Genomic DNA, 16,319 nt, shown 5'->3' with positions numbered 1-16,319 from the left:
AGTTCTTTAAAAAGTTAATTTACCATCTTCAGACATATAAATTACCTAGACAGAGGCTTCTGATTAGGAGCAAAGAAAAATAGGGAAAAATCAGTGTTATTCCTCATAGAATACGGTGTAAAAATAGCAGCCTGCAAAAATTTAAATAGTTGAGTCTTCCACTAAGATGAAAAGATGCAAATGACTAGAAATCCAACTTATGATTGAACCCTTGCAACTGGAACGCATCAAATGAATCGTAAAATTCATTAAGCAGTAACAGCATAATCACCTCTAATATGCCCCTAAACCCACGAGACAATCTTAGTGATGCAAAATACTTTCCACCACCAAAATCGAGATCAATGTCCAAACAGCGGACATCATTTTTGTTCTTGAATAACTTCTTGATCCAATCACTGCTATTCACTGGTTTACAGCTTGATCTAAAAACTGTTAAGGTAACAGTAAAATATATTATGGTGGGATTAGCATAAAAATCAACTGTTGATCCACATGCTATAGTGGCTTGCTTCCCAATATTGTCACTAACAGTGGAAGTATGCAGATCTGCACCAAGACAGTAGTTATGAGTTGCACTTCCAAATTAAAAGAATTATTGTTGCATAACATTTTCTGTCATTACCTGTCTCAGTTAAAAGCACATGTATCTCTGAGTGCAATAAATTGGACACCCGAACAGTAGGAAGAAGAAAAATTTCCTTTTGCTCTTGTAATGCTACTGCTGAACTACTTTCAGAATCATCACTAGACTTATCAGGATGTATGATAGGGACATCTCTTCCAACACTCTGAATCAGAAAATGCAGGTTGGTAACACGAGCATCTTCAGATCTAACACTACAATGTGCAGTGCTGAAGGAACATTTTGCTGATTCAATGGACAAAGCCCTGCGGACTTCATAGCCCAACCTATCAAAAATTCCAGAGAGACAAACAGCCTTTCCACCTTTTAGCTCATCTGACCATTCAACTGACAGAGCTCTCTTGGAATTTAACAAGCCGTCGACAATTTCAGGTCTGAAAGAAAATAAGAAGTTACCTGCAAATCAATTACCAGAAACATAAGTCTGCAGACATGTTTGAGAAAAACAAACAGCATATAGTGAGTTTTTAAATCGCAGTTGGAGCGTCACAACCAAAGTGCATCTACCATATTTTTACTTTTAAAAAATTAGCTAGCAAAAGAAGGGAGTAAATATAGGGTAATAACAAAGAGTATCTACCAATAATGGGGTGTATTGCCCTTAGTGTCCCATTTCACCTACGGTTTCCAAATAACCATCTTGAAGCAGCCCATAATGTAATGACAGGGAAAAAAAAATCATGATACAAGTCATGTTACACAAGAGTGGTTATTTCAAATACCGCACAAATTCCAAGTCTAGAACCCACACCTCTCTTAACCAACAAACGCCATTCTACTTCAGCTTCAGCAACTCTCACTGGTTATTTAAAACCACCACACAGATTCAGAGCCTACTTAAAACTGCCACACAAATCGGAGTCTATAACCCACACCTCTCTTAACCAACAAAAACCATTCTACTTCAGCTTCAGTAACTCCGTCTCTTGCTTCCCCTTTAAAGATAGAAAGCATTTAAAGTTTCTAAAGAGAGTAGAATGATGGCTTGTTAAATAAACTGATTGACATACTATACAGAGTTTGAGCTTTAAGGTTGAATAATTCCCATCAAATATAAAGCAGAACACCTTTATTTTTCATTCAAAAGCACGCATCTTTTGAAACAGTTTCACTCTGCATGAAAATCCAAACATGCTAAAATTTCACTAATATCACACAGAGCCATTATCCAACCATTCCTTCATGATCATTTAATCAATGTTAAACTTTCCCAAGAAAAAGATGGAAAAATTACTATTCAGTCCCTGTATAGAGAAATTAATGACTTGGTCCTCTTATTTTGAAAAACATATTAGTTCCCTAAGTTTTGATTTCATCATATACTTTCATCCCTCCATCTACTTTTCTCAACTTTTGCCGTTAATGATGAAAACTTTCATCCTTGAGTTTTTACCATTATAAACATTTTCATTTTTTAGTTTTTACCATTATTAACGTTTTTGTCCCTTATTGACTATCTTTTACTCATTTGACTAATGGTTAAATTAACAAAAAATGAATGGAAGGACCAAATAATTAATGGAATCAAATGTGAGAAACTAAATACTGTGTTTTGAAAATTCAAGGACCAAACCATTAATTTTAACATAATCGAGGGACTAAATAGTAATTTACTAAAAAATGATTAGCAAAATTCCAACCACTGCTTTATTACCAATCATTAGACAGTCAATGCGTCAGGTTGAGAAGGCAGGGAGTGATAGGTTTCACAAGGTGATTTGGAACACAAATAGAACATGGCCTAATTTAAGCATAAATTTTCTTCCACACTCCTCATCTGCATGGATAATAACTTTTAGATATAAAATCAAACAATTTCTCATTTAGAATATGCGAAGATATCAAGGATAAGATAACATTGGTGATAAGGAGAAGAGAAGGATGAGAAGGAAATATGCATAAGAAAAAAACAATGAGGAAAATTGCAAAACCCCTCTTGAAATTTGGCAAAATAAAAACTCTGGTCCTTATTTTATTTTAAAATTGAATTACATTAAAATATAATGTACTTTAGTCCCTTATCTTCTAAATGCAATAACTTTTAAGTTATTATTGAAATGGAACTGAAAAATGGACTGAAAAGTATAACATATGAAACTTTGAGGATTAGCTACTAGTTCAATTTAAAAACTTAGGGACTAAAGTGTGTGGTATTCTAAATTTCTAATGGAAGGATTATAGTGTTAGGAATTTAAAAAGTCAAGGACTATATAATTCAAATTGGAAAATTTTCTGTAATCCAAAAATAATAATTGGAAATATATCCACAGAATGTTGGAAATTGATTTAATTAAGCTTCAGAATTAAGAAAGCATACCGATGCTTAAAGACATTAATGCCTTCTTTAATCCACCAGACAAATTTACAGCATCAAATGTTGCCATGGAATCATCAATTGAATCCCCCTGCTTCAGCAACACGTAAGCAAACACATTTTCATTTTGTTGAGGTCGTCGAAATCGTAGCTCCATGGGGAATTCAGTTCCATTATGTATTCTGGTTAAAGGAGAAACTACAACGGATGAACCATCCTACAAACAATAAAAGATGAAAATATTATTAGGACAGGTATATTTTGCAACTTAAAGAAATCGAGCAGTAACTTGGGGAAGTACCTTAGATTTTGTTGAAATGTCTACCACAACAAATGGCCCAGGATAAGCTCTTGAATCTGTTCAGGATGCAAGCTAATAAATTCAATCCTTAAAATCTACAACATTTCTAAAAAAGTGCAAAATAAATTGACCAAATTGGAAAAAGAAAAAAAAGGTTTCATTTTGTATATGAATAATTTCGCCAACAGTACATATGTAGTAATTATCCACCGTTATTTGAGTCCATCATGCAGGTTAACTAGTGTCCTGTTCAACAATGACGTTAACATACCTGAGAGTGACATTATACGTGTTCTCCAAGCAAGTGTTTGATTTCTTGAAAGAGAAAGATGAAGTGAAGTAGTTGCAAAAGATCCAAGATTAGAAAGTTGAATTGTAACAAACGTACTTTCTGGAAGTTCACTTGTCAACACTGGCTGCCTTTAGAACGAATAATAATCAAAAGTTATTGGTCAATCAAACACTAATCTAAATAAGCAAAAACAAGACATGCATGCATACACATACTCTAATATATAACTAAGAATTTTTTGGGGAATCAAATTAGTTCCTTAGCAAGCGAGTGAAAACTATAATAATACATATGCAAGCATAATTCTTTTATCGAGATTAAATTTGATCAACATCAGGGATAGTGATCAGGGTTCAAATTTTCATGCCTACTAAATTCACAAAAATTATAAGCAAGCACATAAACAAGTTACCTTAAAAATACAGAAGCAGACTGTTTTCTGGCTATTGTAACACTTCTGTTATTATAGAAGTGGCAAAGAAGATTTAAACCTGACTGGTTTTCTACCTGAAATGGCAAACATGGTTATAAAACTTTTCATAATAATAGATAGAAGATTTGTATGGGAATATGATAGAAGAGATTATACTACCAGTAGAGAGAGAGGCTTGTCTGTAATGATTTGTTACTAAAAAGAGAAATAGCACATAAATTCCTCATCTCCTAATATAGTTATCTGGATTTGGTAAAGTAGCACCACTAATTCAACCATATATGTTCACATTGGATCTCTTGAAGAAACATACATTATTAGTGAGTGTTCTCAAGCAAGAGAAAAAAGATGTCAAAACTTTATTCCATAGCAAGAGAAGAATTTAACCTATTAATAAAAAAAGAAGAAGAAGAAGAAGAAGAAGAAGAAGAAGAAGAAAAAAGTAGATGAAGAAAATAATGAAGAAAGAACTTTCATCTTGCATTGTCATTACTCGTTACTTTTCAGTCCAACACATGGGCAGTGCCGAGATTTCAAGATTCAACAGACCCTGCCCCAATAACTTAATAAAACACCAAATATTCCAAACAAGCACAAAGAATGGTGAAAACATTGCTGTTAAATTTGAAAGTTTAAGTTGTATAATTTTGCAAGTTAGAAGCATGTAAACAATTAAAAACGTACACAAACTTGGAATCAAGTAAAATAAAGTTAAAATCATAATTTCAAATAGTTGAATTGATAGTTTTACAAGTTCACGATTTTATCTATTTGAATATTTATAGTTTACAATATTGCCCTTTCATATATAGCAACCATTGCTATTTGCTTAGGTGATATCATTTTCTAGGTTTTAAATTTTAGTTATCAAATCTTACTTATCTACTATTAAATTGCATTTATAACTATTAGTTATTTGTTACCATAACAAGCACACATATAATATATTATAGGGTTGTTATTATCAAGTCAATTTTTTGCATGCTATTTATCAAGATATTTAACGCATTCATTATGAATATATTATTATGATAATTATTTATGGCTTCTCAAAACTGTAATGATGCTTCAAAATGTGAAGTTTAAATAAATATCAACTTATCAAATTGTAATGTGATTCAAGTGACTCTCACATTAATGATGTAATTGAAGGAATGTTTAAATTTGATTATTATAATTAAACAATGTATTAGAAAGGTAAATGTATAACTTTTATGCATATATAAATACATTTTAAGTATTATTTTATATAGTTTTTCTAAAATCTTGCTTTTTTCAAGTTTATTTTAGGTTCTGAATTTATGAACCCTCTACTGATGTAGGTTAAAAAAGCAAGTTTGACAACCTTCGCTGAAATTAAACTAAATATAGCACATGAAAATAATGCATACACAAGCACAATAAGAGGGGATTGGGAAAGAAGGCAGAGGGTTGATGTTGCATATGAACCAGTTACAAAAGAGAGTACAAACCTTGCAGCAATTGGCCAAAATTATAGAGTTTCTCACCGAAAAGGGACCAGCCAACTTTAATTCCCCAATCACAAAGAGTAGTATATCTAATGAAAGCTCGGTTAGAGATATATCCAACTGCCAATAAGCCAAAACAAAAAAAATATTTGCAAGTGATCAAACAAAAACACGGTAAGAATTTATTATCTTATGTATGCTTATTCTGACCCCCTTAGTTCTGCAATAGAAATGAACTGGCACTCCACGCTGAATAGTTTCCAAACTTTGAAGTTGGAAATTTGATCTATAGAATGTAGATATTTCAACAGGGTGAACAAGTTCTCTCCTACATCCAAAAAAGGGAAGGGAAAATAAATGGAAACTTGTCCATATAGGAATCAATTTTAATGTGAAGGCAACTAGTGAAAAATAAAACTAGTTATACTATTATCTCCAAAATAAAATGCTCACCATGAATTTTTTTGTGCATCAAAAACACAAAACAAAGCGCATGATGTGCTCATAATTCTTGTTTTATTAGAGAGAATTTGAACATTGATTTGGACATTATTGATGCAACCACGAAGGAGAGGAAACTTGTCCTTTGTATCGGTTAGCTCATGAACAATGGTCAGATCAGTGTTGTCAATCTTAATCTGAATACAAGGGAGTCTTTCATTCAGATAAGAAGTTGTGTCTTCCCCCTCATGTGGCCTAGAATTCAAATTTGTTCCAGAAGCCTCCAAATAAAGCCTATCTGAAGTTGCAATATTGTGACCCAAAGCATGGTAATGGAATACTTTAAACTTGAAAGGATTTCCAGGCTTCCTAACAAATTGCGGAATCTCATCAACAAAAGCAACACCACAGTCATTCTTCTTATTGATCAAATAAAACTTTTTTTTAACCAAAGTATTATATAGCTCCCAGCCAACATCACCCTTGTAGCTTTTGGGCTCACAAGAAATTGTTTTCCAGAGAGACCATCCACTATCATTCGTGCTGGAGATACTAACAAAACCTGATCCAGGATGATAATTCAATCTCAAAGGTTCACCAGAATCACTCTTAGCATGCAAAGATATGAAGGAAAACCATAATATTGATGAATTCCATATCTTTTGTTTGTGGTGCTTGACCTACAAAAGAGGTTATAAAGTACAAAGTGATGAACCAAAAAACTTGAAATTAAAAAAAAACAATAAATAGATTTAGCTAGAAATGATGCAGTCAACGAAAAACTAGATTTAGGAATGATATTGATTTAATTTTTAGTTGTGAAATTAAGATCTTCAATCCAGATTTTCTATTACAATTTATACTAGGAAGTTTACGTTTCTATTATTTAGGAATTTCATTGTTATTAGGAATACTTAAAAAGTTATAGCGTGTTTAGAATTTCCTAGTTAGTATTGGTTAAATATTTTCCTGTTTTGGGAATCCTAATTGTTGAATCCAACAATCCAGGGGATTAAACCTTGAGATTCCAACCTTCACATAAGGAGTTAGAATGGGAGATTGGAATTGCTTTGGTGGCCCACTCTGACGGTAAAGTCAGCTTCACTCTATAATTTGGCAGAGTAATGGTAAGGAAATAGTGAAAAAGTACCTCTCTTCTTGAAATGTTAACCCATTTATAGAGTTAAGGTTTCTTGCTCCAGAAGATTCCATTGCTGAGAATGATTTTTGTCCTTTTCTTTCAGCCTTATCCAGTATTTATAGGAAAGTATATTCTTATGTAATCTTCGACTGATAGATTCAGCGCCATGGTCAATTGAGGGTACTTAGTTGACCATCTTCAGTCAAAACTGATTCGTCATCTGACATATTCAGCTATTATTTGCATTCACTCTTTTAACTTTTTAACTGACTTAGTCAACCGACAAATCTAATGCTGACATGGCTGATCCTGATTCAGTAAACTGTTCAATGCTTATTCTTCGATTCATAGTTATTAAAGGCTCAAGGCGCACTAGGATGCCAAGGGGTCCTGGAGCCTAGGCACAAGGCATAGGTGTGCGCTTGAGCAAGGTGAGGCGCAAAAAGAAAAAAACAACATAAAAGTCCAATAAATGTGAATATTCATCAACCTTCAAATAACATAAAACTACAAATAATAATAACTAATAAACATTCAAGTACTAATATATTAAAATTTGAATATTTTTTAAATGTCTCAAAACTAAAATCACGCAATCATAAAATAACTACTCAATAGTAGCATCATAATCTTTTTCATCTTCTACTACACCTTTATCCTCTTGATACTCATCTTCAAAATCAATATCTTCATCATCTTCCTCATCTTTAAGAACTAAATGAGCATTGTTTAGTTCTCAAGTTAGTGGATGGTGTTTTTCCTTTTTCTTTTGGCATAGATCTTGAAATAGGAGTAGATGCAACATTTTTTTTTGAACAAGATAATAAGAGAGTGGTAGTAGTGAAAATGGAAATTTGGGAGGTTTGTGATCTTCGGTGTGGTAGTTTGCTAAGATTTTGGCAAATAGTTATCACCAGCGATACTAATTTCAAAAACTTTCCAATGCGTCAATATCGGATTCTAGTAGATCGACAAATTTTAAGTTGAGTGGTAGTGCTTTTGATCAATGGAAATGCTCATCGAACGTGGAAATAAAGAAGGCGTGCCTTTCTAGAGCCTTTCGCTTGGAATAAGGTACACGCCTAGGCGCATAAGGAGAGGGCCTGGTGAATATCATTTGCCTTTCTCTTGTAGAGGCGCTGCAGTTAGAGCCTGGTGAGCCTTGAGCCTGAAGCGTGCCTTCTTTAATAACTATTATTTGATTCGATATACTTATTCCGCACTGACTCTTTGACTCAGATGTTGTATCTAGTGATGATTTGGTAAATAGTTTATTTTGATTATTTCCATTGATCTGGATATTCATCATTGGTTCCATTGATTTGGATATTCATCATTGGTTCCCCTGAAACTAGTTGAATATTATTCAACTAATTCAGATATTCATTAGTAATCCTAGTCATAGTAGGAATAATTACTAGTTCATAAATCCCTATGTAATTTAGGTATTTTCCAGAGTTTTAGCATATTTGAACATTGAGAATTTATAGAAGTCTAAGTATATCGTTTTATTCATTTTTGTGTTCTATTTTCTTTGTGACTCTAAATCATTTTAGTATTACAGCGAGTTCAAGTGAGATTTCTGAATCATCGACCATGTGGTAGTTCACCATCTACCATTCTTTTGTTGGTTTCTTTCTTTCCATTAAAATTACCATATGTTAGTTGAAGGTTAGTTGGAGTGCAAAAGTTTTCCAGCATTTATAAAGGATCTTTAAAGATTTTTTTTTCGTCATAAAAAAAGGGTTTTACGTTTTTTCTATGTAAGTTACTTTCTTAGTGGACATTGCTGGGCTGCTGATCACCACGACAATGGCAGATTTTTTTTAATTGCCCCTGAATTTTCAGGGGAAAAGAAAATCTAGTGCTATATCTATTCCTTGGGCCTTTGAAGATTGAGACTCTACCTTAACAACTAGATTCTATGCAGGCTGAAATTCAAAGATTACAAGCTGAAATTAAGTCTTACAAGGTACAAGTAGATGAGTTATATTATCTAAGGGATGCGTACGGTGGCATTGAAACATGTCCTCCTAACTTATTTTTTGAATTTTGAACTGTCAAACAACTTTTTGGTTAGGACTTCAGCAATTAGGTTGTTATAAGAGCTATAGAAATACCAAATATCCTCTTGTAATCTGATATGTGAATCAATAAACAAGAATTATCTTTCCTCTTTAGAATTCTTTTCCCTCCCTTCCTCTACTTCTCTCCCTTATCTCCTCTGTTTGCTCCCTCAATTCCCTCTTCTTCCTCTATAATTCACGTTCAATGTTAAGCTCGAACCGCAAGTGTTAGGAGTTAAAGATATAGGTTGCTATTAGTAGTTGTATGAATACCAAATATCCTCTTGTAATCTGATACGTGAATCAATAAACGAGAATTATCTTTCTTCTCTAGAACTCTTTTCCCTCTCTTCTTCTACTTGCTCCCTTATCTCTTCTATTTTCTCTCTCAATTCCATCTTCTTCCTCTCTAATTCACCTTCACTGTTAAGCCCAAATCACAGGTCATAACATTTGGTATTAGAGCAGTAGATTTTGTGAGATCAATGCTTCCTCTCTTCCCTTCTACTTTATCTTTCCCTTAAACTCTTATTCTCCTTCTTAAACTCTTATTCTCCTTCTTCTTCTTCATCTTTTTCTTCAACCTAGGGTTTGTTCTCTCTTTCTTATTCTTTTTTATCCATTGTGTCCATCACAAAACCTAGCCCTAATTGCAATTTGAATTGAAGAAACTGAATGGGAGAAAACATTAAATTGTAGAATCTTGGAGATTAATTGCAATCTTTGGATCACAATTTTCAAAGTATTTGGAAGAAATTGATGAAGGTCTAGATATTTCAAAAAGACTCAATGGAAGTATGTTAGGATTGATGGAGAAATTAAAGATATTCTTCAATAAATGAAAATTGTAGTGCATCTATGGAGCAAAACATGGAGGAAATCTTAGATTTTTTTAGAGAAGTTGCATTAGAGTCTAGGCAATTCCTTGAGCCTAGTGAAGATTCTGAATTTGTATTTCCAATTCAAGATGATGGCGATCCTGAATTGGGCTTTTCAAGTGTAGATGGCAAGATCGTTGATATTAAGCAGGCTTGAAACACATATGGGGCTTCGCGAATATTTTGAAATTGAGAAGGATAATCAAGAAACTGCAATTGATCAAAGTTCTTTTGTCAACTACGGTACTAGTACCATTTTTGTCCCTAAATTTGCTATTGTTTATTGTTATGGAAAGTCAATCATTATATTATTTCTCTGTATATTTTGTATTCTGTATTCCTATTTAGGAATTCTTATTTAGGATTTCTTCCTAATTAGTAGAACACAATTATAGGAATCAATTGTATATATATACCCATGTACAGATTAATTGATATTAAGGAGAATCATCTCTTTCTACATGGTATCAGAGCTGGTCATCTATCTGGGGTGACTATTTGTTCTCACCACCCAGCTCAGGAGAGACCTTGGCCGCCGACCGGCCTTTTCGACTCCGATCAACATCGCCAGCGTCGCCTCAATCCCCTTATTCCACCACTGTGTGCTGTTGCTTGATCCAGTACACCATTAAAGGACTTCTGAAGTTTGGCTCTCAGATCCTATTTCGGTATTTTGCTTGATTTGTGATTTTGGGTTATTTTGCTACTGTAAGCACTTTGGATTATCGTTTCGGTTAGTTTTCTGTCTCAACAAATGGCAGACAATAAGAATGTTATTTCTGATGTGATTCCGGTGATGACTAAGATCACTGAACACAAACTTAATGGTTCGAATTACCTGGAATGGAGTAAGACTGTTAGGGTCTATTTGCGTAGCATTGATAAGGATGATCACCTTACTAAAGATCCACCTACTGATGATACACAACAAACTTGGCTAAGGGAGGATGCTCGGTTGTTTTTGCAGCTTCGGAACTCGATTCACAGTGAGGTAATTAGTTTAATTAATCACTGTGAATTTGTTAAGGAATTGATGGATTACTTAGATTTTCTGTATTCTGGTAAAGGGAATATCTCCCGTATTCATGATGTTTGTAAGGCATTCTACCGTGCTGAGAAAGAGAATAAGTCTCTCACGGCTTATTTTATGGATTTTAAACGGGTATATGAGGAACTTAATGTATTGTTGCCTTTTAGTTCTGATGTGAAAGTTCAAAGAGCCCAACGGAGCAACTAGTCTGTTATGAGTTTTCTTGCAGCCTTCCTTGAGTATGAGATCGCTAAATCTCGATTCTCTCGATTCGAGATTTCCTCTTTGCATGAAAGCGTTCACACGGGTCCTTCGTGCAGAGTACTCAATCGTCACACCGCCAAGAGTGCTTTTATTAGCGTGTAATCCAAATGGACAACAGGGGTAATAGAAGAGGAAGTAGAGGAGGAATTACAGCAATGAAGTAATCAGCGTAATGAAGAGGCTAGTTCTAATCAGGACTCAAGAGGAGTCATTTGTTATTATTGCCATGAGCCTGGCCATACAAAATATAATTGTCCGCAACTTCAGAGGAAAAATCAGCGATCATAGATGGCAAATATGGCAGCAGAGGATTCTACAGTATCTTCCTTTGAAAAAACTGTTTTGGTATCTGCAGAGGATTTTGCACAGTTTTCCCAGTATCAGGCATCTCTAAAGCCTACGGTTCCTCACATCGCGATCACGAGTCGTAAATCCACTACATGCCTTGTGTCTTCCTCATCCAAATGGGTTATTGATTCTGGTGCGACAGATCACATGACAAGTAATTCTAGTCTTCTATCTGCTTTTCAGTCTAGTCTCACTTCCTCTACTGTTACTTTAGCTGATGGTTCTACTTCTTGTGTCATGGGTTCTGGAACTGCGAATCCGACTTCGTCAATTTCTTTGTCATCTGTTTTGTGTCTACCAAATTTCTCTTTTAATCTACTTTCTGTTAATAAACTTACTCGTACCTTAAATTGTTCTGTTTCCTTTTTTCCTGACCAGTGTTTATTTCAGGATCTTACGACGAAGCAGATTATTGGTAGAGGACGTGAGTCAGGTGGTTTCTACATTCTGGAAAATCATGTACCGCGGTCGCTTGTTTGCTCCAGTACCTTAACACCTCTTGAAGCTCATTGTAGATTGGGCCATCCTTCTTTATCTACCATGAAGAAGTTATGTCCTCAGTTTCAGTCTTTATCAGTACTAGAATGTGAGTCGTGTCAGTTTGCAAAACATCATCGTTTGCCTTCTGTGTCTAGAGTCAATAAACGGGCTTCATCCTCTTTTGAGTTAGTTCATTCTGATGTTTGGGGTCCTTCTTCTGTTACTTCTAAAACTGGATTTCGTTATTTTGTTACTTTTGTTGATGATTACTCTCGTGTTACCTGGTTATATTTAATGAAGAATCGTTCTGAGTTGTTTTCTATCTTTTGTGCCTTTTGTAATGAAATCAAAACTCAATTTAATACTTCTGTGCGCATATTAAGAAGTGACAATGCCAAAGAATACTTTTCAGCACAATTTCAGTCTTATATGACACAAAATGGCATTCTTCATCAGTCTTCCTGTGTGGATAACCCATCTCAAAATGGCGTGGCCGAAAGAATAATCGGCATCTTCTTGAGGTAACTCGTGCTCTTCTTTTTCAGATGAAAGTTCCTAAACACTTTTGGGCGGATGCAGTTTCTACGGCATGTTTTTTGATCAATCGTATGCCGTCTTCTGTCCTTAATGGGGATATTCCTTATACTGCTTTGTTCCCTACAAAATCTTTGTTCCCTGTTGAACCCCGTATTTTTTGTTGTACCTGTTTTGTGCGTGATGTTCGTCCGCAGGTTACTAAATTGGATCCAAAGTCTCTCAAATGTGTCTTCCTTGGGTACTCCCGGATCCAAAAAGGGTACCGCTGTTTCTCTCCTACTCTTAATCGTTATCTTGTTTCTGCAGATGTCACATTTTTTGAGTCCACTCCATTTTTTCCTCAATCATCTGTGTATGAGAGTCAGGGGGAGGAGGATGATCTCTTAATATATACTGTCCAACCAATGTCTAGTCCTCTCTCACAGCCTGTTTCTTCTGTCTCTAGACCTACTCGACCTCCCGTTGTTCATGTTTATTCCAGGAGATTGGAGATTCCTGACTCAGATCCTCCACCAGCTACTTCGTTGGGAGATCCTGTACCTCATACTGATCATGATTCTGATCTAGACTTACCCATTGCTCTTCGTAAAGGTAAACGTTCATGTACTTACCCTATCTCTTCTTTTGTTTCTTATAATCAATTGTCTTCTTGTTCTCGGTGTTTTGTTACTTCTTTAGACTCTGTTCCTATTCCTAATACTGTTGGTGAGGCACTGTCTCATCCTGGCTGGTGTGCTGCTATGAAAGAGGAAATGGAGGCTTTAGATGCTAATGGTACATGGGAACTGTTGCCTTTGCCCACTGGTAAGAAAGCTATTGGTTGCAAATGGGTATTTACAGTAAAGGTAAATCCTGATGGTTCTGTGGCTAGGTTAAAAGCACGCCTTGTAGCAAAAGGATATGCTCAGACATATGGGGTTGATTATTCTGACACTTTTTCTCCTGTAGCTAAACTTACTTCTGTTCGCTTGTTTATCTCTTTAGCAGCTACATATGATTGGCCCCTGCACCAATTGGATATCAAGAATGCTTTCCTTCATGGTGATCTTCAGGAGGAGGTGTATATGGAGCAACCACCTGGGTTTGTTGCTCAGGGGGAGTTGGGTAAAGTTTGAAGGCTTCGGAAGTCTCTTTATGGCTTGAAACAAAGTCCTAGGGCCTGGTTTGGGAGTTTCAGTGAAGCAGTACAGGAATTTGGTATGTAAAAGAGTAAGTGTGATCACTCAGTATTTTATAGGCAATCTGAGGCTGGTTTAATTCTCCTGGTAGTCTGTGGATGACATTATCATCACTGGGAGTGACTCTGGCAGGTATTTCATCTCTTAAAACCTTTCTCCAAACCCAGTTTCAGACCAAAGACTTGGGATTATTAAAGTATTTATTGGGTATTGAAGTTATGAGAAGTAAGAAGGGTATTTTCTTGTCTCAAAGAAAATATGTCCTCGATCTATTGACAGAAACAGGAAAATTAGGTGCTAAGCCTTGTAGTGCACCAATGACTCCAAATTTACAACTGTTAGCAGGGGATAGTGAGTTGTTTGAAGATTCAGAGAGATACAGGAGATTGGTAGAAAAATTGAACTACCTTACAGTCACTTGTCCTGACATTGCTTATGCCGTTAGTGTGGTAAGTCAGTTTATGTCTTCCTCAACTGTTGCTCATTGGAAAGCCTTGGGACAAATCTTGTGTTATCTAAAGGGAGCTCCAGGAAGAGGTTTGTTATATGGTAATCATGGGCATTTGAATGTTGAATGTTTTTCAGATGCCGACTGGGCTGGATCTAAGGTTGACAGGAGATCAACTACTGGATATTGCGTTTTTGTTGGAGGAAATTTGGTGTCTTGGAGAAGCAAGAAGCAAAGTGTAGTTTCTCGATCTAGTGCTGAATCCGAATATAGAGCCATGGCACAATCAATATGTGAGGTAATGTGGATACTTCAATTACTAGATGAGACAGGTTTTAAGACCCCCCTGCCTGCGAAATTATGGTGTGATAATCAAGCTGCTCTCCATATTGCTTCTAATCCGGTATTTCATAAGCGGACCAAACATATTGAGATTGATTGTCACTTTATTCGTGAAAAGATTCAACAACAGATCATCTCAACAGGATATATCAAAACTGGAGAGCAATTAGGAGATATTTTCACAAAAGCTCTGAATGGAGCTAGGATTGACTACATTTGTAACAAGTTGGGCATGATTAACATCTAAGCTCCAACTTGAGGGGGAGTGTTATGGAAAGTCAATCATTATATTATTTCTCTGTATATTTTGTATTCTGTATTCCTATTTAGGAATTCTTATTTAGGATTTCTTCCTAATTAGTAGAACACAATTATAGGAATCAATTGTATATATATACCCATGTACAGATTAATTGATATTAAGGAGAATTAATCTCTTTCTACATTTATGAAGGTAAAGGCTATGTTCTTATTGCTAGAAAAATTAAGGAAAGAGAAATGGTTGGCTGGAAAAAGAAGATGTAAGGATTATGTTGGCTGTGATGATTTTGATTTGGGTGACAGTGATTTTGAGTTGATTTCACATGATTACGTATCCTTAAAGAAAATGAGTCTAAGAAGAAGAGAAGGCAGAGGAGGAAATTTGACATCGCTCTCACCGTAGTAATTGGCCTACAAGTTTTGGCTTACGCCTTGTTTGTACAAATGACAAACTTGTTATCTGATTAAGTAATAGAAAGTTAAGTGGTTTTTCACTTGTTCATTTCTCTAGCAGGTGGTTGCCACACATGATTGGCCTTTTACACCAATTACATATTAAAAATGTTTTTCTTCATGGTGATCTTCAAAAGAAGGTTTATATAGAGCAACCACCTAGTTTTGTTGTTCAGGAGGGTTGGGTAATGTGTCTAGACTTCAAAAGTCCTTATATGGCTTAAAGCAAAATCCTCAAGCTTTATTTGGGAGATTCAATATAGTGGTTTAGGAATTTTGCATGAAAAAGAGTAAGTATGATCACTCTATATTTTATAGACATTCTAAGAATGGCCTAATCTTATTAGTAGTATATGTAGATGATATTGTCATCACTAGGAATGACACTACAAGAATTTCATGTCTCAAATCCTTCTTTCACACCCAATTTCAAACAAAAGCCTTGGGTATGTTGAAGTATTTTTTGGGAATTAAAGTTACAAGGCGTAAGAAAGGGATCTTTTTATCTCAAAGGAAATATGTTCTTGATTTATTGGCAGAAACAAGGATATGAGGTGCTAAACCTTGCATGCACCAATGACTCCTAATCTTCGACTTACAACCAAGGATGGTGAATTATTTGAAGATCCAGAGAAGTACAGGAAGTTGGTGAGCCGTCCAGATATTGTGTACCATGTTAATGCAATGAGTCAATTTAAATCCTCTCCCACTATTACACATTGGGAAATTTTGGGACAAATTTTCTGTTACTTGAAAGGATCTCCAGGACGTGACCTCTTGTATGGTAATCATGGTTATTCATATATTGAATCTTTTTTAGATGCAGACTGGCCAAGTTCGAAGGATGATAGGAAATCAACTACATAATATTGTATTTTTGTTGGAGCAAACTTGTTGACATGGAGAAGTAAGAAGCAAAGTGTGTTCTCTCATTCTAGTGCTGAATCAAAACACCGAGCTATGGCACAATCTATGCGTGAAGTAATGTGGATACATC

The 16,319-nt window shown here is 35.2% G+C and overlaps 1 protein-coding gene across 3 annotated transcripts in view; it reads right to left on the bottom strand.

Moving 5' to 3' along the window:
- Positions 1-16,319, bottom strand: part of LOC110658088 (uncharacterized) — a 43,188-nt gene that overhangs the window by 15,208 nt on the left and 11,661 nt on the right. For all 3 annotated transcript variants that reach the window (XR_009151852.1, XM_058154549.1, XM_058154550.1), the window contains 10 exons: positions 5,909-6,576; positions 5,666-5,783; positions 5,459-5,575; positions 3,966-4,060; positions 3,533-3,681; positions 3,262-3,317; positions 2,964-3,177; positions 626-1,042; positions 272-549; positions 46-131 (listed from right to left, as the gene is read on the bottom strand). Coding sequence is in view for 2 of the 3 variants with exons in the window: in XM_058154549.1 (XP_058010532.1) it covers positions 46-131; positions 272-549; positions 626-1,042; positions 2,964-3,177; positions 3,262-3,317; positions 3,533-3,681; positions 3,966-4,060; positions 5,459-5,575; positions 5,666-5,783; positions 5,909-6,576 (2,198 nt within the window). In the remaining variant the exon portion in view is untranslated. The remainder of the gene's footprint in view (positions 1-45; positions 132-271; positions 550-625; positions 1,043-2,963; positions 3,178-3,261; positions 3,318-3,532; positions 3,682-3,965; positions 4,061-5,458; positions 5,576-5,665; positions 5,784-5,908; positions 6,577-16,319) is intronic.

Source organism: Hevea brasiliensis, chromosome 10 (assembly GCF_030052815.1).
Source record: "Hevea brasiliensis isolate MT/VB/25A 57/8 chromosome 10, ASM3005281v1, whole genome shotgun sequence".
NCBI classification, from domain to species: Eukaryota; Viridiplantae; Streptophyta; class Magnoliopsida; order Malpighiales; family Euphorbiaceae; genus Hevea; species Hevea brasiliensis.
This window is presented reverse-complemented; position numbering and strand designations above follow the sequence as displayed.